Source organism: Orycteropus afer, unplaced genomic scaffold, assembly GCF_000298275.1.
Source record: "Orycteropus afer afer isolate SDZICR_OR568_19922 unplaced genomic scaffold, OryAfe1.0 scaffold00014, whole genome shotgun sequence".
NCBI lineage: Eukaryota > Metazoa > Chordata > Mammalia > Tubulidentata > Orycteropodidae > Orycteropus > Orycteropus afer.
The window spans coordinates 16,003,345-16,030,155 of NW_006921601.1; the positions used below are offsets into that span (position 1 = coordinate 16,003,345).

At 34.3% G+C, this 26,811-nt stretch overlaps 1 protein-coding gene across 1 annotated transcript in view; it reads right to left on the minus strand.

Moving 5' to 3' along the window:
• PIK3C2A (phosphatidylinositol-4-phosphate 3-kinase catalytic subunit type 2 alpha) overlaps positions 1-26,811 on the minus strand; it is a 107,593-nt gene that overhangs the window by 22,039 nt on the left and 58,743 nt on the right. Inside the window, exons 8-21 of the mRNA XM_007955490.2 lie at positions 24,090-24,233; positions 22,768-22,816; positions 22,478-22,688; positions 19,881-20,003; positions 17,190-17,357; positions 12,376-12,487; positions 11,819-11,964; positions 9,918-10,106; positions 9,372-9,465; positions 8,777-8,871; positions 7,628-7,808; positions 4,396-4,500; positions 2,963-3,055; positions 933-1,062 (exon numbers count right to left, since the gene is read on the minus strand). Of these exons, the coding sequence (XP_007953681.1) occupies positions 933-1,062; positions 2,963-3,055; positions 4,396-4,500; positions 7,628-7,808; positions 8,777-8,871; positions 9,372-9,465; positions 9,918-10,106; positions 11,819-11,964; positions 12,376-12,487; positions 17,190-17,357; positions 19,881-20,003; positions 22,478-22,688; positions 22,768-22,816; positions 24,090-24,233 (1,840 nt within the window). The remainder of the gene's footprint in view (positions 1-932; positions 1,063-2,962; positions 3,056-4,395; positions 4,501-7,627; positions 7,809-8,776; positions 8,872-9,371; positions 9,466-9,917; positions 10,107-11,818; positions 11,965-12,375; positions 12,488-17,189; positions 17,358-19,880; positions 20,004-22,477; positions 22,689-22,767; positions 22,817-24,089; positions 24,234-26,811) is intronic.

Here is a 26,811-nt window from a genome sequence, read left to right on the forward strand (position 1 = left end):
ACAGTATGACAAACTGACAGACAAGTTCGTCTCCCTTAGCTATTCCAAACCGCTCTGCTCACTTTCTGGTCTCCCTCAGCCACTCCAAACCCACTGCCCTGGCTCGCTTCCTTCCCAGCCCCCTTCAGGCTGCTCCAAACCCACCGTGCCACCTCGTTTCCTTCTCTGAACCCCCCAGGCTGCTCCGAATAAGTGAAGCATTTCTCATTTCCCCCACCCACAGGTGATCTTTCCCTCCTTTGAAAGTCCACATCATTGCCTTTTTAATTCTGAGAATTTTTACCTTATTAAAAGCATTTTGTAATTACTTATATATGTCTTTAATTACTCTCTCCTAGAATATAAGCACTTATGTTCTTAGCATTTTGCCGATGAAAGACAGGCAACAAATATTTGTTGAGTAAGAATAATAGTAATGGTTGCCATCTATTGAGCTTTATGTATCAGAAACTAGGTTGTTTTACATACATTATCTCATTTAATTATTACAGCATCTCTATGAGGGTAGAACTATAGTTATTCTCAGTTTACATATGTGGTGAGAATAAAATTTATTCAATAAATAATAAGAGGAAGTTTGCTCTTAAAAGAAAATAAACCTTGTAACCATTATTTTATTTTGCAGAAATAAAGTCAAAGTTGGTCTAACTTAAATACAGCCTTATTTTTAAATTCAAAAGCTAAAGGCCACAATGCCCTGATATAGTCAATTAACTGGTAATACTGGTTACTGCAAAGCATTTATTGGGACTAGCCACTGAGTTGCTTTTTAAAGAGATTTAATCATGAACCACTGAATCAGTAAAGCAACATTAGATGAAAATATAAAACTGAAATCATAGTATACTTGCCTGTGATCTGCATCAGGCTTCTAGGGCAGATATACTGAGCTAAGTATACAGAAAAACAAGAAAATAAGCTAACAGACTTACCTCGATCTCTGCCAGTTGAGAGACATTTGAAGATTACCATCCTTAAATCTAGTCCTTCTTTAAGCCAGATCTTATCCATAATCTTTATCATCTGTAAAGCTAACATATCTTGCCGTAGATCTTCACCAACCTTGAAAATCAAGTTAACAAAATGAAACATGTACTTTTCAAAAAAACCTGATAAATTACATAGTACTAAAATGGTGCTGAGAGGGGAGAGAGAGAAAAGGAATATGAAAGGGGAGCTCTGGTGGTGTAGTGCCTAAGACATTTGACTGCTAACCAGAAGGCTGGCGAATCAAACCCACCAGCCACTCCTCGGAACTTCCGTAGTGATACTGCCTCGGAAACCCAAGAAGGGGTCGCTATGAGTCGGGTCCGAATTGATGGCACATAACAACACAACAACAACAAAGAATGAGATGTAGAGAATTGCCTTTTTATTCTTCTGCAGTATTCTAGAGAAAGTTACTTAACCTCTTCATGTCTCAGCTTCCTAATCTGTAAAATAATGGGAACAACAACAACAACAAAAAACCCAACTACCTAGCTTACAGGGTTTTTATAATGGTTAAATGAGTTAATATATATAAAACACAGTAAACGCTCAGTATATTTTAATCATTGTTATTTAAAATTTAAGCCTACAAATGTGAAAAAGTTTAAAGTTTAACATTCATCTAGGTGCCTTTTTCCCAGATACATAAGAAGGAGAAATCAAGACATTTCCAGATCAAAAAAAAAAAAAAATTCTGTTGCCAACAGACCTACCCTAAAATAATGCCAAGGGAAGTTCTTCAAACAGAAAGAAAATGACAAAAGAAGGAAACTTGGAACAGCAAGGAAGAATGAACATGATTAACAAAAATACGGGTAAACACAATAAACTTTCCCTTCCCCTCCTGTTATCTAAATTGTGTTTGATGGCTGAATTAACACTTACAACTGATGTGGATCTAAATGTGTATTAATGAAACTTTAAGGCAATTACAAACAGGAGAGGGTAAAAGGACTTAAGGGAAAATGACATTTCTATACCTCAAAAGAACTGGTAAAATGGTAACATCAGTACTCTGTGATATAATGTAATACATAGAAAACCTTCAAAAAAAACTATACCAATATACTAAAAAATACTATAGGTAAATTAAAATGGAATTTCAAAACATGTTCAAGTAAGCCATAAGAAAGCAGGAAAAATAAGAGTGGAAAAAAGAGCACATGAAAAGATGCTATAAATTATTACTCATTACAGAGATGTAAATCAAAACCACAATGTGGTATTACTTCACTTCCACTAGAGTGGCTATTATCAGTAAAACAGAACCACGAGTTTTGACAAGGAAGTGGAGAGACTGGAATCCTCATATATTACTGATGATACTAAAAAATGATATAGCCATTGTGGGAAAACAGTTCACAGTTCCTCAAAAAGTTAAACATATTATTATGATTATGACCCAGCCATTCTACCCCAAGGTATATACCCAGAAGACTAGAAAGCAAGGACTAAGACAGATACTTACAAACCAATATTCACTGCAGCACTATTCTAATAGCCAGAAGGTGGGAACAATCCAAATGTCAACCAACAAATGAACAGATAGACAAACTGTGATATGCCATACAATGAAATATTACTCAGCCATAAATAAAAATGAAGTTCTGATATATTCTACTACATGGATGAACCTTGAAAACACTATGTCTAGTAAACAAGTCAGATACAAAAGGACATATTGCATGATTCCACTTCTATGAAATACCTAGAATAGGTAAATATACAAAGAATAAAGTTTACTGGTGGTTAAAAGGGATGGGTGGGAAGGGTTTGGGGAGGTATTGCTTAAGGGTAAGTTTCTGTTAAGGATAATAAAAAAAAATTTGGAAATGGATAGTGGTGATGGTTGCACAACATGGTTGCATCATTACTGACAGTGGATTGCAAAGGTAAAAATGGTTGAAATAGCAAGAGTTTACTACAATAAAATAAAAATTAAAACAAAACAAAGTAATTCTATTTTGCTTACCTTAAACATGACATTAATTTCTTCCCCCATAGGATCATCATTCACCATTGTGACTTTTAGGGGCACAGCATTAGAACTGAAGAAGGAACAAGACTACAAATAAAACATGAATGAGAAAGATAGCATGGGAATAAAAATGGATTTAAGGTTTTTACTGCCCTATGCATTTCCTTTTCTACTCAGTTCTCTTAATTATGATAAATGACATAACATGTATGAACTTTTTACTAGGTTATCAGGCTGACAAAAGTATATAAAAATATTTTGAAACCTAATTGTAACATATATGAGTATAATATTATCTACTCTGTACACAAAAAAATTAAAAAACTCAAGACAAAAATGTTTAAAGTTTGTGCTTGAAAACAAAGAGTCTTTTGATACTCTTATCCTTCCTTTAAAACCACTGCAATCTGGGATGTGATCTCCACTTCTTCCAGTTACAGTACTATTGTAATTCATAAATTGCCATGGAATCAAATATTGACATAATTTAATAATTCCATCAGCAAGGATCTAAATATTTAAAAATAAAACTGATTGATGGTGAGACCAATTTAAAAGAAACAACAAAGAAAACCCAAAGGAGAGTATTTTTTCCTCCTCGATGTATAAAATGATTGTACAATTCAGAACCTACTGTTAAATTTCAATGTAGGAATGCCACATGCTAACTTAAAAAAAAAGAAAAAAATCAGACTCCTTTGTAGATAGTTATATCCTATCCTTTCAAAATCACAAAGACATTAATGGATGAATGAATTTATTGCTTTTGCTAAACTCATGTTAAGAGAAAACCCAATGTTTGTTATTACTGTTGGCCACACGTCAAAATAATAATTACTCAATTTTGATGATTACTTAAGTTACTTTGTGATGGTTCTAAAAAAATGCTATAAAACTGGGAAGAGTCTATCGGGCCTTTCATGAGGGGGAAAAAGTGTCCATGACTGCGTAGCTTTCCGACTGGTATACACACTTCTCATTCAGCTGTTATATCACATAAAAATGATTTATTTTGAAGCAGTAAAAAAAATTTTAAACTTCATTTAGTGCTTTCAGAAATGATGAATAGGAAAAAATATGCTGAGATAAATGTGGATCTTAATCACAACTAGATATCCATACATACTTATTACTGACCTATGCAGGTTTTAAGGCACTCTGGTTGCATAGTGTTAAGGCATTTGACTGCTAACCAGAAGGTTGGCAGTTCAAATCCACCCCACTCTGCGGAAGGAAGACGGGGCAATCTACCTCCATAAACCTTTACTGCCTTGGAAACCCAATGACGGTCACTATGAGTCTGGATAGACTCAATGGCAGTGAGCTTGTTCTTTTTTTCACTTGCCTTAAGAATACCTGCCCATTTGCTTTCTTTTTATGCTTTGTTTTGACATACAATGTGAACTTGTAAGTATTTTATATGTTACCTTAATATTTAATTCTTTTGCCACAAGACTTGGATTGAGAGGGAGACGACATTTATTCTTTAGAAAAAAGGACTGTACTCGTTCCATACTCCTTTGGAGGACAACCTATAGAAAGAGACTGATACTGTAAATACATAATAAAAATAAAGCTCTATTCTTAATAAAATAGTGCTATAAACACAATTTCAAGGGACATTTTTCTTAAACTTCAATTAAAGTATTTTTATTATAAGATACCTAATCATCAAATGGTCAAAAGCAGTTGTTGTTAAAGAGTCAACTTTTATTATAAAAACAGAATTAGAATGGGCATAGTACATATGGCCAACCAATACATATGTATTAAAATGTTAAAGTGCATTGTCAAAGAAATATAAATTAAGCAAAATGAGTTTTGCTTAATTAGTTTATATTTCTTTGACAATTAGTGAGCTTTCACATTTAAGGTAACATCTAGTGCTAGCAGCAGGAGGATGTGTGAACATACTTTCATAATCTGTTGGGGAGAAGTAGGTGTATTATAGTCATGGTTTTTCCTGGTGAGCAATCTAGCAGAAATTATCATAATTAAAAATGTACATAGCCCTTGACCCTGCTCTTTCTCTTGTTAAGAACATCCTATAAAGAAATAGTAGCAAAAGGGTAGACTTAAAAAGTTAATTGCTTTAGGAAAGGAAAAAAATGGAAACAATCTATATAGAAGTAATGGTTCATAATTTATGCTACAAAGCCTTATAATATATGCAGCCATAAATAAAAATGAAGTATAACTATTGTACTGACATTAATCATTGAGATAAAGTAAAAAAAAAAAAAAAAATTAGAAAAAAAAAAAAAAAGTTATTAGTTGTAAAGAAGAGTTAATAAATGGAAAGACATCTTGAGTCCAGGAATTAGAAGATTTAATATTGTTAATATGACAATACTTTTCAAATTAATGTACAGATTCAATATAGTCCTTATCAAAATTCCAGGTGCTACTGCAGAAATTGACAAGCTCATCTTAAAATTCATATTAAATTGCAAGGGCTCTAAATAGCCAAAACAATCTTGAAAAACAACAAAGATGGAAGACTCATACTTTCCAATTTGAAAACTTACTAGAAAGCTATAGCAATCAAAACAATATGATGTTGGCATAAGGACAAATATAGGTCAGTGGAATAGACTTGAAAGTCCAGAAATTAACCTATACAACTATGGCCAATTGATTTTCAACCAAGTGCCAAGACCATGCAAAGGGAAAAAGAACTATCTCTTCTATAAATGGTGCTGGGACAGCTGGATAACCATATGCAAAAGAATGAAGTGGGACCCTTACTCATACCATATATAAAAATTAACTCAAAATGGATCAAAGATCTAGTATAGGAGCTAAAACTACAGAACTTATATAAGAAAACACAGGGATAAGTATTCCTGAGTTTTAATCAGGCAATAAATTCTCAGATATGACACCAAAAGCATGAGCAACAAAAAGAAAAAAAAAAAAAACCCAGATAAACTGGACTTCATTAAAATTAAAAACTTTTGTAGATTAAAGGACACTATTAAGAAACTGACAATTTACAGAATGTGAGAAAATATTTGCAAATTATGTATCTGGTAAGGGACTTGTATCTAGAGCATATAAAGAAATCTTAAAACTCAATGATAAAAAGACAAACCAAATAAACAACAGACAAAGAATCTAAGTAGACATTTCTCCATGGAAGATACACAAACAGCCAGTAAGCACATGAAAAGATCTTCAACATCATTAGTCATTAGGGAAATGCAAATTAAAACAACAATGAAAACCACTTTATACCCAGTTGTTGTTATTGTTATGTGCCATCGAGTTGGACCGACTCATAGTGACCCCTCCAAGTTTCCCCCTCCGAGTTTCCGAGGCAGTATCACTATGGAAGTAGATTGCTCCATCTTCCTTTCGAGGAGTGGCTGGTGGGTTTGAACCACCAGCCTTCTGGTTCGCAGTCAAGTGCCTTAGCCACTATGCTACAGAGCTCCCTTATATCCAGTAGGATGGCTCTAATTAAAACAATGGTAAGTTATATATGATGTGGAGAAATTAAAACTCTGATTCTTGCTAGGAGGAATGTAAAATGGTGCCAGCACTGTGGGCAATAGTTTGGCAGGTCAAAGAATTAAACATAAGAGTTTATTAATTAAAAATATGATCCAGCAATTCCACCTCTAGATATATACCCAAGAAAACTGAAAACAGATGTTCGAATAGGTATTCAAACAAAATTTTGTACATGACTATTCATAGCAGCATTATTCAAAACAGCCTAAAGGTAAAAACAACCCAAATGTCCATCAACTGATGGATGGATACACAAACTGTGCTATATCCATACAATGAAATATTATTCAGCCATAAAATAGAATGAAGTACTGATACAAACTACAACATATATGAACCTTTAAAACATTATGTTGAGCCAAAGAAGCTAGACACCAAAGGCCACATTTTGTATGATTCTATTTATATGAAGCATCCAGAATAGCCAAATCCATAGAGACAAAGAGCTGGGAAATGGTTATCAGGAATTCAGAGTAAAGAGGAACAGGGCGTGACAGCTTAATGAGTACAAGGTTTAGTTGCTGTCAGCCGCTAGGGCAATCAGGAGTAATTGTTTAATGGGTTTCTTTTTGATGCAATAAACGTGTTACTAATGGTTGTATTGAATTGTACACTTTAAAATGGTGATGTTTTACCTCAATAAAATACATATGCACAATACAGTCTTGTTTCTATAAAACAAAAAACTCCAAAAACTTGTATGTACACTGAAGTCCACATATATAAAGTCATAGAAAATGACCAGCAAGGACATACAGCAAACTATTAACAACATATAACTATAGGGTAGGGTGAATTGGAAAATCTCATTTGTTTATTCTATAAGTGCATATTCTTTGAATTTTCAAAAAATAGCATCAATTTGTATTTCATCTTTTATAATTACAAAAAAATTAAAATGAAATAATGAAAAGCATACGCAAGTGAGTAAGTTTGATTAGAAACAAATTAATGAGCATGGGAATTAAAAAGTTCTGAGTTAGATTGTGAAATCTATTCCGATAAATTTTGATTAACCTTTGAAATTCATCTGTCTAAAACAGGTGTAGCTCTATTGGTCAACTGACAAAGAATAACAGCTTGTCAGTACCACAAAGATCCTCTAATACCAAAACATTTATGATTCCTTTTATGAATACATACCTGTCTGAGTGATCCACTAGCCTGCCTTACTTTTTCTGCTACTCCTCCTAAAAGCTGTACAAGTCTTGTCTGTTTTAAAAGTTCTTCTCTGAGTCCTTTTCCTCCCACGCAGAGAAGAGCACCCAAAACATGTTCATAGCGGGCACCAAACTGTGCATCATGCAGAGCATCCTTCAGGAGCCTAAACAGCAAAAGATTTACATCAGCCATTTCTGAGAACTGGATAAACTTCTCTCAAAGATCAATTTAATAAGCTTAATTTTTGGTATTCAGGAATTTATTTTAAGTTGGCATCTGACTGCTAACCAGAAGGCTAGTGGTTCAAACACACCAGCCACTCCCTGAAAGGAAGACTGGGCAATCTACTTCTGTAGAGATACTGCCTCAGAAACCCAAGGAGGGGTCGCCATGAGTTGGGATCGATTCAAAGGCAGTGAGTTTGGTTTTATTTTTGGTATAAAACAAAAGAAGAGTCCTTAGGTGGTCCAAATGGTTTGTACTTGACTGCTAACGTAAAAGTTGGTAGTCCCCACCCAGGAGAATTGCAAAAGACAGACCTAGCAATCTGCTTCCATTAAGATAGAGTCAAGAAAACCACACGGAGCAGTTATACTCTCTAACGCATGTGGTCTCCATGAGTCAGAATCAACCCAGTGGCAACTAACAACAACATGTAACAACAACAAAAAAAAAACCAGCTGCCATCCAGTTGATTCTGATTCATAGCAGCTCCATGTGTGTCAGAGTAGAACTTGTGTGCTCCACTGGGTTTTCAATGGCTGCTGATTTTATAGAAGTAGATTACCAAGCCTTTCTCCCTTGGTACCTGTGGGTATATCCAACCCCTGAATTAATAGTGGAGTGCATTAATCATTTGCACTACCCAGGGATTCTTTAAGCTATATAAGCAAGTATAAAATCATTAATATCCAATGCTATAACATGTCAAATATTTTACAATAGAAGGTTTTTTAAGTTTTGGTTTCCTTTCTAAGGAAATAAAATTTTAGCTTCTTTATAACAATGCCTTCAATACAATTATCTTGCATTCACAGTAAATAGCCTGGACGTATTGTTTGGCCTTTAAGAGTTAAGTTTTTATCCATAATAGGAATTGAAATAAAGTACTTAATGAACTTTAAATCTTACCAATATAAATTGTGTGCTATCTGGATATTTCCCAATGCTCTGGACAGAAGGAAGTGCACTAATGAGCTATTCAAGTAAATTTCATATTTCAAAGCCTACATGTAAAGGAAAATAGGAATTACTAATGGTCAAACTCATACTAAACCGCCAAGATAAAATTATCAAAAGAAAAACTATATAAATCAATTGTTACTCTTAGCAATGAAAGATAATACTTATAAAAATGAAACAGGTGAGTTAACTTAGGCCAAATGAATGAAATTAAGCAGAAGATTATAAATTCAGGAGCTGCATTTCTCAGCTATGTTTAAATGGTCAGAGTAAATTAAAAAAAAGGAAAAGCTCGACTCTAGTTTATTCTGAGACTCTAAAAAGTCTTGAGAATTAAAAAACCAGGTACAAAAAACATAAAATTTAAGTGGGACAGCTGACAATAGTATGAAAAAAATTACACCAAATCAAAATGCAAATCCCTTAAACCATCTCACACTATAATAACACTTTTAATTAAAACAGAAGGGGCATCCCTTAGCAAGTTCCCTGTTCATAAAAATAGAGGAAGATGAAGAGGAGGATATCCTCATAAAAAACTTACTTGCACAAACTGTGGAAGAAAATCTGTTAGTTCATCATCACTAATGGCCTCAATCCAGGTCACAGCTAGAGACCTTACTTCTTGATCAGCAAATCTAGAAAATACCACAAAATCAACATTTGATGATGATCTTTCTAATGAAGCTGTGTTTCCTGAAAACATAATCTCAATATATTCCTGACAAAGAATACTTAAATAGTTTTGTTCTAAAGCAATTTGTTTCTTTCTTTCTTTTTTTTTTTTTAAGAAAAAAGTCTTAGTGCTATACAGATTCAATTTTGGGAATGTTTTGAAAGTTTAAGCTTATGAGAATGAATTTTAGCACAAATCATAAAAATTTACACCCCAATCCTCTGTTTAGGTCAGTTTAAAACGATAGGGCAATTCCTCTTTCATAACTTCAATGCAAAAGTTGTATTGGTATAAATACACATTTACACATTTATACTGTACTGAATTACTGTACTACTCCTATAACATAATACCTTATCTAAAAAGTTGACAACAATACAACAGAGTAAATAAATGTATCCCCACTTGACTTACTTTGAATCAAGAAGCTCTAATGCAGTCAGTGGGTGTAATGGAGGCCACTGTTGAAGTAATGAGTAAGTTTTGGCAAGATTATCCCACTTCCAGTTTGGGGCACTTGCTAGTATTTTAGGAAGACAATTTGGGTATTTAAGACAGTAACAACGTTTCTCCCACAAAAAGGCTTTATCTTCTTTAGAAAGTCTGCATACACAGTAGAATTAAATTACTTCTCAGTGATTTAATAATGGCATAGTTATCATCTCAATGATTAAAAATACAAAGAAACTTATTCATTTCGGGATAGCCACTTCTTGATAGAATCATTAATACTAATTTGGAAAAGAAAAATGCAGTGTATAGTAAACACCACTAATTTATCCTAAATTATAGAGGGGAAAAAATCATTCTGCCTTGGTTAAGAGTCTTAGTTATGAAAATTAAGGATAATTCAGTACAACAAAAATTTACTGAGCTCTAACCAGATGCCAGGCACTACAAAGCAGAATCCACCACAGGAGATAGAAGGATTTCATCCATTTCACACGAATAATATGAAATGTAGATGGAGCCCTGGTGGCACAGTGATTAAGTGCTCAGCCGCAAACTGAAAGTTGGCAGTTTGAACCTACTAGATGCTCTGTAGGAGAAAGATGTGGCAATCTGCCTACATAAAGAATACAGCCTTAGAAACCCTATGGGGCAGTTCTATTTGGAATCAACTCACTGGCAAAAGGTTAAATAGGAAGTACCATACCAAAAGCAAATGCTACAATATATATATTTATTTTACAAATTAGTACATTATTACAAATTCTGGAAGATGATACAACTCAACCTGATGATATATACAATCCAATTGAGGAATATTCAAAATGAAGCTTAATGACAAATGTTTACATGAATGAAATATTTCACAATTTTATTACTCATCCACTCACTTTTGAATATATAACATGCATATTACTGGGAAAAAATAATATATTACAAAAAAGGTATACAGTGAAGTCTCTCTCCTTCCGATGCCTCTCCCCAGAGGCAACTACCTAAGCTTGTGTATTCTTCCAGAGACAGTATATTTATAGAGAAGCATTTCTTACATTAATGGTAGTATAGTATACATAGTAATTTGTCCCTTGCTTTCTTCATTTACCCTATCTTATGTATCAGTACATACAGCTATAACCTCACTCCTAATAGCTATGTAATACTATTCCATTGGATAAACATATCATAATTTAACTCCTATAGATGGGACATTTCCAATTAGTTTTTTAATAGCTCAAATACTTCAATGAATATTCTTATGTGCATTAGCATGAATAAAAGGGTTTTCTCTTATATAACTGGAAATGGAATTGCTGGGTCTCTCACAGAACATGCACATTGTGATCTTCATAGATTTTGCCAAACTGCCATTTTATAGTAACACAAATAGTACAATTTCTTTTTCTTTATTCTCATTAACAATTTATATGAGACATTTTAATTTTTGTCAATCTGATGTATATGAAATAGTTATCTTGTATTAGTTTATACTGTCTTAATTACTACAGAGGTTGGACATCTTTTTATATTTTAAAAGGTATCATATTTCTTTTGCAAAGAATTGCCTGTTCATATTGTCTGCTTTACTCCTGAGTTGTTGTTCTTAATCTTACTGATACGAAAATATTTTATTAAGGAAATTAGTCCACTGATATTTACTATATAGTTTCCAGTCTGTTGTTTCTCTTTTGTTCATGTAAAACGTTTGACTTACACAAATTCTAAATTTTTATGTAGTTATGCAGAATACATCCCACACCAAGAGAACTACTACATCATGAACTAAATCAGTGTACTTAATATAAGTCCTTAACTTCAGGTTTATACTGTAAGAGATACCAGGACAAAATAAAATAAATGGGGCATACCCAAATGATGAGTCTCTATGAAGAATGTCAAGAAGTTTCCCTTTTATATCATTTTCCAGTGTTTCTAAATTTTGCTGCTGTATAATGCTTCTGTCAACTTGGGGAGTTGTATAAAGGATATCGAATGGAGGCAAAGGAAAGTCCACCTTAAAAATTTTTAACAGAAGTTAATTAAATTACACCTGCATAGTCCACATATTTTCCACGTTAACTTATCTTTGAGAAAAACTGATTTTTCTCAGCAATAGGAGACAATTTTAGATTGAATATTGAATTATTCCTTCTTGCCTTTTGCTGAAAGTGATTATTACTGTTGGTAATTCTAAACACAACATATATTGCTTGGGATGGGTACAAGTGCATTTTCCTTTTTTACTGTTTCTCAGAAATAGGAAAAGGTTTATTGGCATTTAAATTGAAGATAAATCCACAAACTGACGAAACAAAATCAATGAAGCTTGTTTGATAATGAATGACACAAATCAAAGGTACATACACACACTTTTAATAAAGAAATTTACATTTAAACCACTTCTCATGTCAAGCAGCAGGATTACCTGTAGCACTATTCTTTCCATCACATATCCTTTCTTGGGTACTGTTCCAGAAATAAGATTTATATGTGATGAAGTCCAAAGATATAACAGCTTAGTTCCAGATGTTAAAAACCTTCATGAATGGAAACAGAATACCTGTGATTTTCATTCTAAGTTAATTGAAAACTCACAAGACATCATCAGGTATTTGAAATGTTAGTATTCAAACATTTATTAATAAGCATACACTATATAAAAAGAGTATCATCTTTAAGAATGTATCAGAAGGAATCAATCTTCAATAGTGTACTGAGACTTTAGGTAAATATATTATTGTAGTGAGGAGTGGGAACTGAGGGAGAATTAAAGCATGTTGGGAGGAACAGAGTTGAGGAAAGAGTATAAGACTGGTCAAAGTTTCCGTTATGTGTCCCAACAAACAACTTCTGGACTAGGAGCAAAGGATAGTCTTTGAAGATATTCTGCAAAGGATACAACATCTCAAGGTGGTGGTTTGGGTTACAAAATAGCTCCCTGACTCTTACCATCAGAACAAAAACACATGCTGAGAAAACCAGTACCTACTTTGCAGCAAAGCACCAATCATTTGAGGTGAGAAGTTACATCTGTGCCCTAGACGAGGGGTCAGCAAATTTTTTCTGTAAAGGGCCAGACAGTAAATATTTTAGGCTTGATGGTTCATATAGTCTCTGTCGCAAATACTCAACTGCTGTCGTACTACAAAAGTAGCCATGAAAAATATATAAATGAGTATGTGTGCCATGTTCTGATAAAGCTATTTATAAAAACAGGTGGTGGCTGGAGTTTGCTGATCTGTGCCCTAGACTACTAATTTATTTATGTACTTAAATTGGCATAATTATTAATAAAGATATACATTCACATATCTTTATACATAAGTGATTGCCAAAAAATAATACCAGACACATAAAAGCAGGAAACTATAAACTTTGCTAATTTTGCTCATTTTATTCAAAGAACAAATATTCTTTCCAAAACTAAACTATTCTCTCTTGACAGAACAACAGACTTTGATTCTTTGATACATTATAATCTGCCATTTTTATAACCATGCTCCTTTCCCACTAGATTATTTTAAAGTATATTTCAATCATATTATTTTATCTATAAATACTGTTATACTGTATAGCTCTAAATAATAAACATTGCTTTATTTTAAAATAAGTACAATACCATTATCACTTCTAAAATAATTAATATAATTACATAAAATCACCAAGTATCTAGTCAATATTTAAATTTCCCTGGTTGGCTCATAAATTTTTTTCTTTTTGTACAATTTGCTTATTCAAATCAGGAATCAAATAATGTTTTAACACTTGCATTTGATTGATATGTCTTTTTAAGCATCTTCTAATCCAGGGGTCAGCAAAATCCAGCCTATACCTGTTTTTGTAAATAAAGTTTTATTAGAACACAGTCTATCTCATTTGTTTATATGCTGTCTATGATTGCTTTTACATTTGTTTTTGATTTTGCATTTCATGGCCTGCAAGGCCTAAAATACTTTCTATCTAGCCTTTCACAGAAAAAGTCTGCCAACCCTTGTTTTAATCTATTTATTATCCCTCCCCACTTTCTCCCTTGCCATTTATTTGTTGAAGAGAAAAATAATTCAATTCTGTAGAATTTCCTGTATCTTGCATTTTGCTGGTTATATCCCTCTGGTGTCGTTTAAAATTGTCCCTCTAACTTATGTATTTTCTGTAAAGTAACAGTTAAGATCTAGAGGCTTGATCTGATTCAGATTTAGTTTTTTTGCCAAGAATACTTAATACTTCATAGGTGACACTGTATACTCCTTTCCCATTGCATCAAATAATGAGGCACACATTGTTTGGCTATCTCTCTTTTTGTGACATTAAGATTAATCAGTTTGTTCAGGTATCGTCAATCTAAACTACCCATCATAAAACTCCAGAAAAGCTTCTCAATTTATCATTTTAAGCTGGCACTGTTAATCACAGTCTAGATCAGTGGTTCTTAACTAGGAGAGATTTCACTCCCAGTGTGGACATTTGGCAATATCTTGAGATATTTATGGTTGTCACAACTTGGGTAGAAGCCAGGAATGTTGCTAAACCTCCTACAATGCACAGGACTGTCATGCCAACAAGGAATTGCCTGGCCCCAAATGCCAGAATAGTGCTGTGGCTGAGAAACCCTGGCTTCAATATATTATTTCAATAGGGGCTGCAAAATGGTGGCAATCTAATCCTATCATCTCTTCACCATTTATTTGCTAGAATTCTTCTATGAAATACTTCCTCACATCAATTATTTGGTAACCATGAGGTTAAAACTGCATGGGAAAGACAGGTTAAATGATTGATTCTTTCACTTTATTTACTAGTCTTCAAAAAATGAGTTGAAAACTCATTTGTTACTGAGGTTGACTGAAATGCCAGAGTCACTTGGCCTCCATGATACTGAATTCACCAGAGGCTGTATGCAGACTGCTCAGTTGTCAGCACCTCTAAACGTAAATTATTTTAAAAGAATTTTAAGACCAAGAGAGATGGTCACTAAACCACAGTATGTTCAGAATGTTGGGTGTGAATTATTTACATATCTAACAGAAGTTAAATGCACTTTACCTTATACTCTCCTGAATTTTTAAAGAGCACTGTCACTCTTCTAAAAATTTTTTCTTACTAGATAGCAGAAGTGGTAACAAACTATGGTCTTGCTCTAGTGAAGCAGAGACTTCCAGTGCTTACAAAAGCAAGAAGATTTTCAGGTATTATTTATTAAAATAAATGGCAATGATGCAATTACATTTAATTTTTTCTCCTATATACTCCCTGACACTAATTAGTATAATCAGCTTTAGAGTAGTTACAGATTATATTTAGCAAGAAGTTCTAAATACATACCATTAATAATAATTTCTTCAACTGGTTTTCTCTTACTTTCAGCAATTCATAATTATTTCAGTGTCAAACAAAATCTGAACTTATCAAAAGGCAGAAATTAAAAGAATCTTATACTTCTTTTATGGAGGGAGCGATTACAAGAAAGTATATTTATTAAAATATAGGAATAAATGCTATAGTTAAGTACATGGAAAAATAATTTCAAGAGGTATCAAAGTAGAACAAAACTTATGAAACGAGTGCTTTGAATATAACATCAATAAGTTATTACTGGAAAATCAAACTTTCTGCCATTTACAAATAATATTTCATTCTTAATTTTTTAAAGTTTTATCTTAGGTTAAGTGAGGGGCCCTGGCGGCACAATGGTTAAGTGCTTGGCTGTGAACCAAAAGGTTGGCAGTTTGAACCCACCCACTAGCTCTGCAGAATGAAGACCTAGCAACCTGCTTTTGTGAAGCTTAAAGCCCAGAAAACTCTACAGGGTAGTTCTACTCTGTCACATGGGGTCGCTATAAGTCAGAATCAACTAGATGGCACCTACCACCACCACAATCTTAGTTAAATAGATCAGCTATTAAATCATTTCACAAACTGTCCCATGGAACACAGTGTTTTAAGAGCTATATCTAGATTAAAGAAAAAAAAAGTGCTGAAGTAAGAACTACATTTGAGTATGAGAAGCAATATAGAAAAATAGTTAAGAACACAGACTCTGGAGCCAGACTACTACCTGGGTTTAAATCCCAGTTCTACTAGTTATCAGCTAAGTGCTCTGGTGCAAATCACTTTACGTCTCTGGACTTTGATTTCTTCCTGTGAAAAATGGGATACCGCCACCATCTACTCATAGTGTTGTTGTGAGTATAAGAGTTAATATGTGTAAAGCATTCAGAATACTACCAAGCATGCAATAAGTATCATTGTGTGCTATCACAGCAATATTGCTATTAAACACAGGTAAATAGGCTTCCTGACTGCAGAACTTTAGAGAGGCTTTAATAAGCTAATGTACTTTATCAACCTCTAAAATGTTACTTTGTCCCATATGAAACAGATCCCAAAGTCACTCTACCTTTTTTTTTTTTTTCTAAGGAAGACTCTTACTCATCTTAGGAATGTATTATTACTTAGAACATAATTAGAATTCAGCTGAAAAATCAGACAAATCACACTATCCAAAAGCTCAAAAGAAACTCATTCATCCCTAGGATAAGGGAATTAATTCTTTAGAAAGTTTCTGGACACATGTGGGACCACTGAAGATTAAAGGCTAGGGGCTCAAATCAGTTAGGGCTGAATCAGTCAGGCAAAGAGGTAAAAGAAGGAAATAATGTGCAGACGTAGGCTGAAACTCAAGGGTGAGGAACAGTTGAAAATAGGGGAAATTGAGTTGGTTTATTAATATCAAGGTGTTACAAAAATATAATGCTTTACACAAATGAGAGGAGCTCTAATGCCGCAGTTGTTAAAAGTGTTCAGCTGCCAACTAAAAGGTCAGAGGTTCAAATCCATGAACGGTTCTGCAGAAGAAAGATGTAGTCATCTGCGTCCATAAGGACTGACAGTCTTGGAAACCCTATGGGAGAAGATCAACTCTGTCCTATAGGGTTGCTACAAGTTAGAATCAACCTGATGGCAATGGGTTGGGTTTGGTTACATAAATGACAGCCAAAGGGTGAACTGATTGCCACTTTTCTCCTGGAACAATGAGTGACAAATAGTCTTTTGATATTTTATACAAATAACTTTGATTTTCTCTGATCTGTGTCTCTGAACTGACCTTTTATCACAAAGGAAAAACTGACGCAGCTCCTCAGCTCATGTATGTCACTGTCCCATATCTCGTTCTCTAGCCAATTCTGATGTTGTAGATGTGTTTACAGTAATTCATCATCAGAGCTCAAGAACACTTACCGTTTAAAGTCAAAAAGAGGTAAGGAAACTTTGCCCAAAGCTTCTGGCCCTTTTCTTTGCTTATTACAATCAGGGGAACTTCCACTGTTCTGATTTAAAATTCCAAAAAGAGTGAGGTGAAGAAGTGATTCTAATGGCAACTGTGATATCTGGATGGGAAAAAGGATTCTACAGGGGGGAAAATGTATTAATAGAAAGAACAAATTAGGGTGAATATAAAGTTAACACTTTAATGACATTAAAAATTTTAGGAACTTTATTTGACTTATCAAATTGCCTTTAATCCTGAGTACCTTTTAGAAAGCCTGTCAAAAATTTTAAAACAAATTTCATTCATAGTATAAAATTTTTAAATATAACATTTGCTCCTTTAAAAATTTTAAGTGCCTTTTATTCAAGAATTGCAGTGTTACCATCCAGGCAAAATAACAGTAATTATCTTTATTTCCTTTAGGAAAAATCAGATGAAGGATTATGAGTATTTTTGTTTGGGATGTATGTGTGCACATATGTATAAACAGATACATATGTTTACCACTGTATTTAATTTTTTAAGCCTGGAAGGACACATAAGGTCACCAGTAGTCACTCTGAGGAGGCCACAGGATGTTAAGTGTTGAAAACAAGGTGACATTTTTCTCTCTTTATGCATTTTTGTATTATTTGATTGAAAGGAGCCCTAGTGGCACAATGGTTAAGTGCTTGGCTGCTAACTGAAAGGTCGGCAGTTCAAAACTACAAGCCACTCTGTGGGAGAAAGATGTGGCAGTCTGCTTCTCTAAAGATTTATACACTTGGAAACCCTATAGGACAGCTCTACTCCATCCTACAGGGTCATCATGAGTCAAAATTGACTTGATGGCAATGGGTGTCTTCACAGACATGCATTACTTCTGTAATTTAAAAATAATAAAAAAATAAACATTTCATAAATGTGGAACAAAAAGGTAAAAATTCTGCAAGTTCCTATTTGCTTAAATATTGAAAGAATTCCCATAGTTTAAAAACAACATTAAAAAAATATTAACAGTTAATATGGTAAATACAATGGCATATTATGTAACACTAAAGAATAATGTAGAATCTGCAAAACACTGCATAACATGGAGGAACTTGGAAGACATTATGCTGAGTGAAGTAAGTCAATCACAGAAGGACAAATATTGTATTAGTTCATTATTGTAAAAAGTCAAGGAAAGGTTTATATATGGAAGACATATATAAACATAGAGGTACAGACAACAAAGATGAATCCTTTTGCATGTACACTACTGAGTTGTCAGTGATGGCAAACACTGATCTGTAGGTAGACAGATGGTGGTTAGACGATCAGGTATGTCTAAGAAGGGGGCAGTGTGCCCATGACCATGTATAGGGTTGGCAGATGATGTCTCTACAAGCGTGTCTGTATGTGGTATAAGAATGTCCAGGTGTATAGTACAGCTGACAAGGGACAAGGTTGTGGTGGCTTCTTGGCCACAGCCAGCTACCCTGAGGGAGCAAGTAGTTGGACCTATGGGCTTGGGACCATAGTCCCAGGGGACATCAAGCTCAATTGGCATAACATACTACACAAAAACATTGTTCTACGTCCTACTTTGGCGAGTAGCAACTGGGGTCTTAAAAGCTTGCAAGTGGCTATCTAGATGCAATGATGGGTCTTTCCTAGTCCAGAGCAAAGAAGAATGAAGAAAACCAAAGACACATGGGAACAATTAGTCCAAGGGACTAGCAGAGCATGCGATCCTCAGCCTCTATGACCATGAGACTAGAAGAATTATATGGTGCCCGGCTATCACTGTCAGCTACTCGGAGTGGGTTGGTACAGAAGATCCTGGATAAAGTAGGAGAACAATGTGGAACAAAACTTAAAATCATAAAAAAAAAGGCTAGGTTTGCTGCTGGTCTAGTAGAGCCTGATGAGACCCCTGAGACTATGGCCCCTAGTTACCCTTCAGGTCTGGAACTGAACCCAGTCCTGGCTTCCAGCCAAACAAAAGACAGGCATATGGGGTGAACATTTACATGAGGTAGATACACTCCTTGGAGTAATCAATTGTGGGAGAACAGAAGGGCAGTGTTTGCACAGGTACATGGGAGGGAAGGACACAGGGAAGAGGTAACTATAGGGAAGAAGTGGAAAGAGAACTGTTACATTGTGGGGAATTGCAGTCAGTGTCATGAAACAAAATATGTATGAACTGTTGTATGGAAAATGAATTTGCTCTGTAAATTTTCACCCAAATCACAACAAAAATTTTAAAAAAAATTAACTGTTAAAAATATCACCTTGTAGTAGATTTAAAAGTAGAACTTTTTTTAATGTTAATCAAGAGTCATGCGTCATATATACGGTGTTACAGAATAAACAGGAAAGTAAACAAGGCTATAGAACCCCATCTTCCTGGAACTCTATGTAAATTTTTTATCTTTAAGTTAAAGTCTAGGAAGAATTAATGACTCATTTCTGCAATTTAACTACATATAGATTCAAAAGGATACTTCAGATTTTCCTGAATGAAAATGTCAGTCTATTTTAGAGAATCGTATCTCAAAGAGAACTAAAGAAGACTGTAAGAATTGAATGAAGTTTAACGGAAATTGTAATAAAAGTGAAATCTAGAATGTGTCCATGAAAAAAGTAAGCCACAGGGCATATTGAAAGAATAAAAAGCCAGAAATTTCACTTACAGTTCATCCCATTTAATCAGATAGAAGAAATTCTTATAAGTGCCAACCTTCTTTGACTGAATAGGTTTAAAAAGATCCTTTCCATTATGAGACAGGGAACATATCAAGTAGTATTTTTCATAACTGAGAAAAGAAAGAGTTTAATTTTATTTTACTTTGATAATACAAATTAGCCAACTATACAAATACATAAGATCTCAGGTGCTATAGTGGTTAAGTGATTTGGCTGCTAACCAAAAGGTTGGTGGTTCAAACCCACCAGCTGCTCTGCGGAAGGCAGCCTGCTTCCATAAAGATTTACAGTCTTGGAAACGCAATGGGTTTCCACTATGAGTCAGAATCGACTTGATGGCAGTGAATTTGTTTTTTTAATACAAATACATATCATTGTTTTTTTAATACAAATACAAATATGTATCATTAGCAGTTCTTCCCCCTAATGACTGTTACCTGAAATAATCTTATCACCATTCATTTGAATTTCTGGAAATTGATCTGAAGTTTAACCATTGTAATGAAAACAAAGAAGAGGTGTAGCAAAGGGGTATCATAATGAAAACAACTGGACAATTAATTAACTTCAGTTCTGTACTGCATTATAATTACTATCTTCAGATATTAACTGAGTAACACTGAATAATATATCTTTTTACTTCTAGGTAAATTTTAGGAAGAAAGTACAAGTATTACCTTCACTAGCTATTTTCCTTTGCTAAACCACTGAAACAAAGTCAGCTAAGGATATTATCTGAATAGACTTGCATTGAGCCAGTCCTTCCAGTCTACTGGGAGGCTTTCATCCATGTGGACAGATGCTGTTATATTATCTCAACACATAGCATCAAAGAGTGGGTTAGGATCAGACAATCTTCTAAGGCAGGATCTTAGATTCAATAAAACGGCATTTATATCAATGTTCATTGCAGCACTATTCATAACGGTCCAAAGGTGAAAACAGCCATAATCTCCACCAACAGATAACAGATAAATAAAATGTGGTACATACATACTATTCAGCCATAAAGAAAAATGAAGTCCTGGTATATGCTACAATATGAAGAAACCCTGAAAATATTATGCTGAGTGAAATAAGTCAGTCACAAAAGGACAAATATCGTTATGATTTCACTTACATAAAATATCAAGGATAGGCAAGCACACAAAGACCAAGATTATTAGTGGTTCCCAGCAGCAGGTGGGAGAGAGGGGGAAAGAAGGACTCAATGCTTGAGGGATAAATGAGTTTCTTATATAAGGGTGATGGTCAAACAACAAGATGAACATAATGAATGTCACTAAACTGTACATATGAAGACTGCTGAAATGGCAAATGTTTTGTTACATATATATTGGCCACAAAATAAGTAAAATAATAACAAAAAAACCTAACTTGTATTCTTAAATACTGCTAGGCTTACATTTTAACTCCTTTGTTCAATTAGTAATCTACTAATTTTAATTCTAAATATATTTCAACTCTATCTCACTGGTTCACAAAACTCCCTTACCTATTTGGTTTATTTTCTCAATTTCACTCCATTTGCCCCCATTTACTTTGGCTTTTATTAATTTTATTTCCATGCTAATTATCCTAGTTATCACCATACTTTTTTATATTGTCTTCTAGTGGGTATCTGTCCTTCTTTTTGTTGTTGTTATTTGCCATCGAGTCGGCCCCGACTCATAGCGACCCCTCCTTGGGTTTCCGAGGCAGTATCACTACGGAAGTAGAATGCCCAACCTTCCTTCCGAGGAGTGGCTGGTGGGTTTGAACCGCCAGCCTTCCGGTTAGCAGTCAAGTATCTACGTGTGTTTTGGGGCGAGGATGTAGAGAGTAGCGCTTATATAAATGGAAGTTCCCTGAAGGCAAGTTTTGTTTTGTTTTTTCCTGCCTTGTCTACTGCTATATCCTGAATACTAAGAACACTGCCCATAGTTGGTGCTTAGTAATATTTACACTAAATGAATTAATATACCACTTTCAAGTCATATTACTCTTATTTTTACTTATTTATTTTTTTAAGTAAAGCCCAAATTAAGCTATTATGAAACTATTTCATAAACACTCATTTCAGACTTTTTATAGTTTATATTAGTCAATCACAAATAAGTTGAAATTAGCAAACAGTCTTTATGGCACTGACAAAAAGAATAAAAAAGAAAAGCCTATATTTAATCAATATTTAACAGAAGAAATAATGTTTTTACAAACTTTAATGCCTAGCAGCCAAAAATTATAAACCACAAAAAGAGATTTTAAAAAGTCCTGAAATCTAGTCCTACTGAAGTGTTTCAATTTACTCTGGTACTAAAGGAAAAAAACAGGATGGATTATAGTCTTAAATTAACTAATTTATTAGTTAACATTTGCTCTTACAAGTTTCAACATGTATTTTCCTGCCTTTTCCTGCATGTAGTGACGTTTTTACTGGAATAGCTTTAAACATCTCTGTAATCTTTATGAAAACCACAAAATTATACAGTAATTATTGCTTCGTCCATCTAAATACCAAGATAACAATGGTTACTAACAATTTACAAGATTAGAATAGCTCCTAGGTAAAGCTGTGTATACTTTCTTTTAAGTAAGTACTTACTTTGATACCCAGTTACTTGAAATTCCATGTGCAGCAAAAATAGTAAATTGGAGTTGTTGTTTTGTGGTCCATGCTTCCTTAATGTTCCTACTACTTTGGGCATATTCTATAGGACTCCTATCAGATTTTGCATGTAGTCTGAGAAGATCATAAACTGCTGCAGTTAATTGGTCCATGCTTACTTGAACAAGATTTTCAGGATTCAGTGAGCCTAGGTTTAAAGAATATATTAATATATATTCTGAAAAGGCAACAATGTACAGCAAAATTTAAAGAACTTAAAGACATACCTCTAGTTGAACTCTTGCTAGAGTCTCCTCCTCCAGACAATGAAGTCACCTGCATGTACATAAATAGTCAGAAAACTGCCCATGATACTACAATATGTTATCTTTAAATTCAATAACTTAATTAAATTCTACATCAACGAAACCATTCCCAAGGGAAATCTTCCAAAAATGACTACAAAAATAATAAAACAATAAAGAATGTGAAAACCTCAAATCAAAGGAACATGTGAGTTTCAGTATCAATAAAATCATAAAGTAAAAATTACTGTAAAGCATAATGGAAATACAACAAAATCTGCTTCATTAAACCAATAAAGTAATTCATATAATTTAAAACTCAAAAGGTGATAAATACATTAATACAGTATTTTATTTTTCATTAGTTGCTCTATTGTTAGTATAATAACATTAAAAGAAAGGAAGCTAGAACTCTATTAACTACCACTTGGTGACGCAAAAAGCTCTTACGAATTATATAAATTGAGTTCCCTCCCATCTGCTCTCTGCTCCTTTAATCCACCAAATGAGTAAAATGAGTAGAAGCCTCTATGTGGTTTCATATATGTTATTTCTTAATTTCTAAAAATAAGCATATAATCAGGAAGAAGGAAGAAGTTGACCTAGATCTTTATATACCATATGGATTGGGTTGCTGTGAGAATGAATGGACTGAGATATCATCTCCTAGACAATCTATTGAGGGGAACAACATCAACATAACCTTTCCTTCCTTTAAATTTATCATGGCTTGTAAGATTCACCTTGCAACGAAAGCTATAAATAGCTCTACGAACAGAATTAATTAAATCCCCACAGAAATACAAGGAGAGAATTAATTTATTAAAAGCAACAGTACCATATCAAAAGACTGCTCCTAACCTGGTTGCTTGAGGCCAATTAGTCACTTATTACTGAAATTTGAGTTTTTTCAACAGGGATGTATTATGATCCAAAGTAGAACTTCCCTCACGGACCAGAATGGAGAAGTAGTAGCTATTACCCTCTCTCTTAAGCTCAGTACCCACCTTAAGACAACCAATCAACTCATTTATACCAGAGTTATTTCTCTACATATAAAATGTTCCCAGTTGGGCATCCACTCAATCAATGTCAAATATCACCAAGATCTTCCAGGAAGCTCATCTCCTCTTAGCAATTCCTATCTCACCAAACAACTGACCGATTCAACTAAAAAGTAAAAGCCTAAGTTAAAATGATAAAATTTTGTCCGGCAGAAGGGAAAAATCTCTGAAGGGCAGATACTAACTTAAGTACATATTTATTTATATATAATAAAATGCTACTTATTTAAAAATACTCACATCAGCACTTTTACTCCTTGGAAGATTAACTGCCCTCCTCAGCTTCTTTACTGATTCTGTAATGGCAAGAGTCTCTACACCATCTAAAGCACTACAGATTTTTCTTACAGCTTTAATTACTTGATCTACTGCTCGGTGCTGGTTCTTGAAAAATAAAAAGTAACATAAAAATTAGCATGTGGAATTTAAAGTACCAACTTCAGAGATTAATTCAGAAACTAGACATTTTAGATGTGCCTGAGAACATAAATATCCATATGAAAACTACCACACCACCTCAAATAGGCATGGGTAATACGATTTACAATACATCACAAAATGGAGGACAATGGCTAAAAGGGCCACATCAAGCAATTCACTGCAATAGTTAAAAAAAAAAAGAAAGAAAGAAGACAGCTTTTGAATTATATAGTTTACTTTTAAGTAGGAAAAAGCAAGGCCTGGTTAATTTTCACATTGCCTGACATAACTTTCATATGCTAATGCCATTAATTTCACATTAAAATTAGAAATAAAAGCAGCAAATCACTAACAAATTACTAAATCATAACAAAAAGAGGAGTTACCTTTTTTATTCTCATTTGGGAATAATTCCAAATTAAAAACGTCAGCCCTTTTCTCCCCAACGCAAAAAGTTGGTATAGGTTTTCAGAGGCTGGTCACATATTAATAGTATCAGGCAATTGTAACTAAAAGTGAGTCAACTTTTAAGCATCATTTCTATCTATACAACCACTTCCTAAGTTTTATCTGGTCAAAAAATTTCCTTGAGAAAAATTCCTCTGTATCATTCAAGTACATTTTGAAACAATTGGTTATTATCCTTTTAAAGTACATATCTCAGTAATCAACATTCTTTTTTGTTTTAAATTTTATTTTATTGTGGGAAAATATATATGGCATAAAATAGGCCACTGTAACAATTTTAAGTGTACAATTCAATGACATGAACTGCATTCACATGTTGTGCAAACTCACCACTATTTATTTCCAAACATTTTCATCCTACTAAACAGAAACTTAGTACCCCTAAATCAGTAACTCCCTTTTCCTCCCTATCCCAGCTCTTGGTATCCACCAATAAACTACCATCTATGCATTTGCCTATTCTAGATATTGCATATAAATAGAATCATAAATACCTGTCATTTTGTGCCTGACATTTCACTTAACATACTGAAGAAACATTCTTATATAGCTATTTAAACATTTATGCCTAACTTAATAGGCCAAGCACTGTTAGAATGGGTTGAAATTCAGTACTACATGCACCTCCCTTAAAAATTTAAAATTTTCCGCCACTGAGACTTAGCTACTATAAACGGAATGTTTCCTTCAACCTTTGCGCTTAAATAAAACCACCTTATTTTCTCAAACACCCAATTACTCTGCAGTTCTCTCAGGGTCTGAAAGTCTGCTTTCTATCTCCTCAATTTCCTGTACTTGATTTATAATTCTGTTTACTTTTACTCCTCCACCTTCATGCAAAAATGCTTCTAGTTTTGAGGCTCATGCCGTTCTCCTATACTATTCTCCATCATTCCTTACATGCTAGTTAACAGTTTATTATATATCAGTTCCAAATCCACACTTCTTTGCTCTGCTTTGTGGTAAAGAGCTAGACCCTACATTTCTCCTTTGCCACCTGGCACATTAGGTTTTGTCAACAGAGGTCACTGGAGGGACATACTCTAAAACAACAGCACCAAGAAGACATTTCTCATCTGCGTTTCAATCCCCCATTTATTATTCAGTGTGGAAGTCTAGTGGTCCTCAGAGATCAGTTCCCAGCAGTATCATGGGGTCATGCTCTCCTCGTGAAAAGCTGTGGCTATAGCTCATTGGCAAATTTCTTCATCATGTTTGTTCCTGTGATAATCACGCCCTCTTCAGAGTGGCTGAATTTCAGTCTGGGGTTGGGAAAAACCCTCTCATAAGTCCTTACTTCCTTCACCACCCACCTTTCATCAGCCTAGAGGTGAGAGATGCTTCTCTGCACATGCTATGTATCCAGCCCTTAGAGGATGGCTGCTAAATGTTTTCTGCAGATGGCAAGATAGTAAAAATTTTAAGCTTTGTGGACCAGAGTCTCTGTTGCAACAACTGTGCTGTTAAGGCTCAAAAACAGACATGAACAATAGTAAGTGAATAAGCATGGCTGTGCTCCAATGAAATTTTATTTACAAACACAGGCATCGGGCTAGATTTGGCCCGGGAGCCAGAGTTTACAACTCCTGCCGCAGAGTCTTCCTTCACCCTTTTACTATTAGCTATTCTTTCAATCTCTCGTCTCAAGTAAGTAGTATAGTTCCCATCTCCCAACTGGACCCTCACCAATGCACCTTACCAGTGACATGCAGTCTTTCCCTCCACTGCTCTTATTTTTTACTAAGTATTTATCTGACTCTATACCTTGTGTTGTGTAATAAGCCTCAGTGACATAAATATCCATTTTAAGTTCCAAGGTTGGCAAAGCATGGCAGGATGCTGAACAACAACACAGCTACATGCAGAGTCCAAATGTGCCACAAGCTAGAGACACAGGGCTTCTCCTTATATACAGGAAGCAAACCACATCCCAAAGGCAGCTACTTAGCTGCTTGTGGTAGATCCCACCATGGAGTTGATTGCCAGTCTCATCATGGGGAATAGCTACACCAGCTGCCCAGCCACTCAACCAGGCCCAGCCAAGTTGACACACAAACATAACCACCACAGTTAC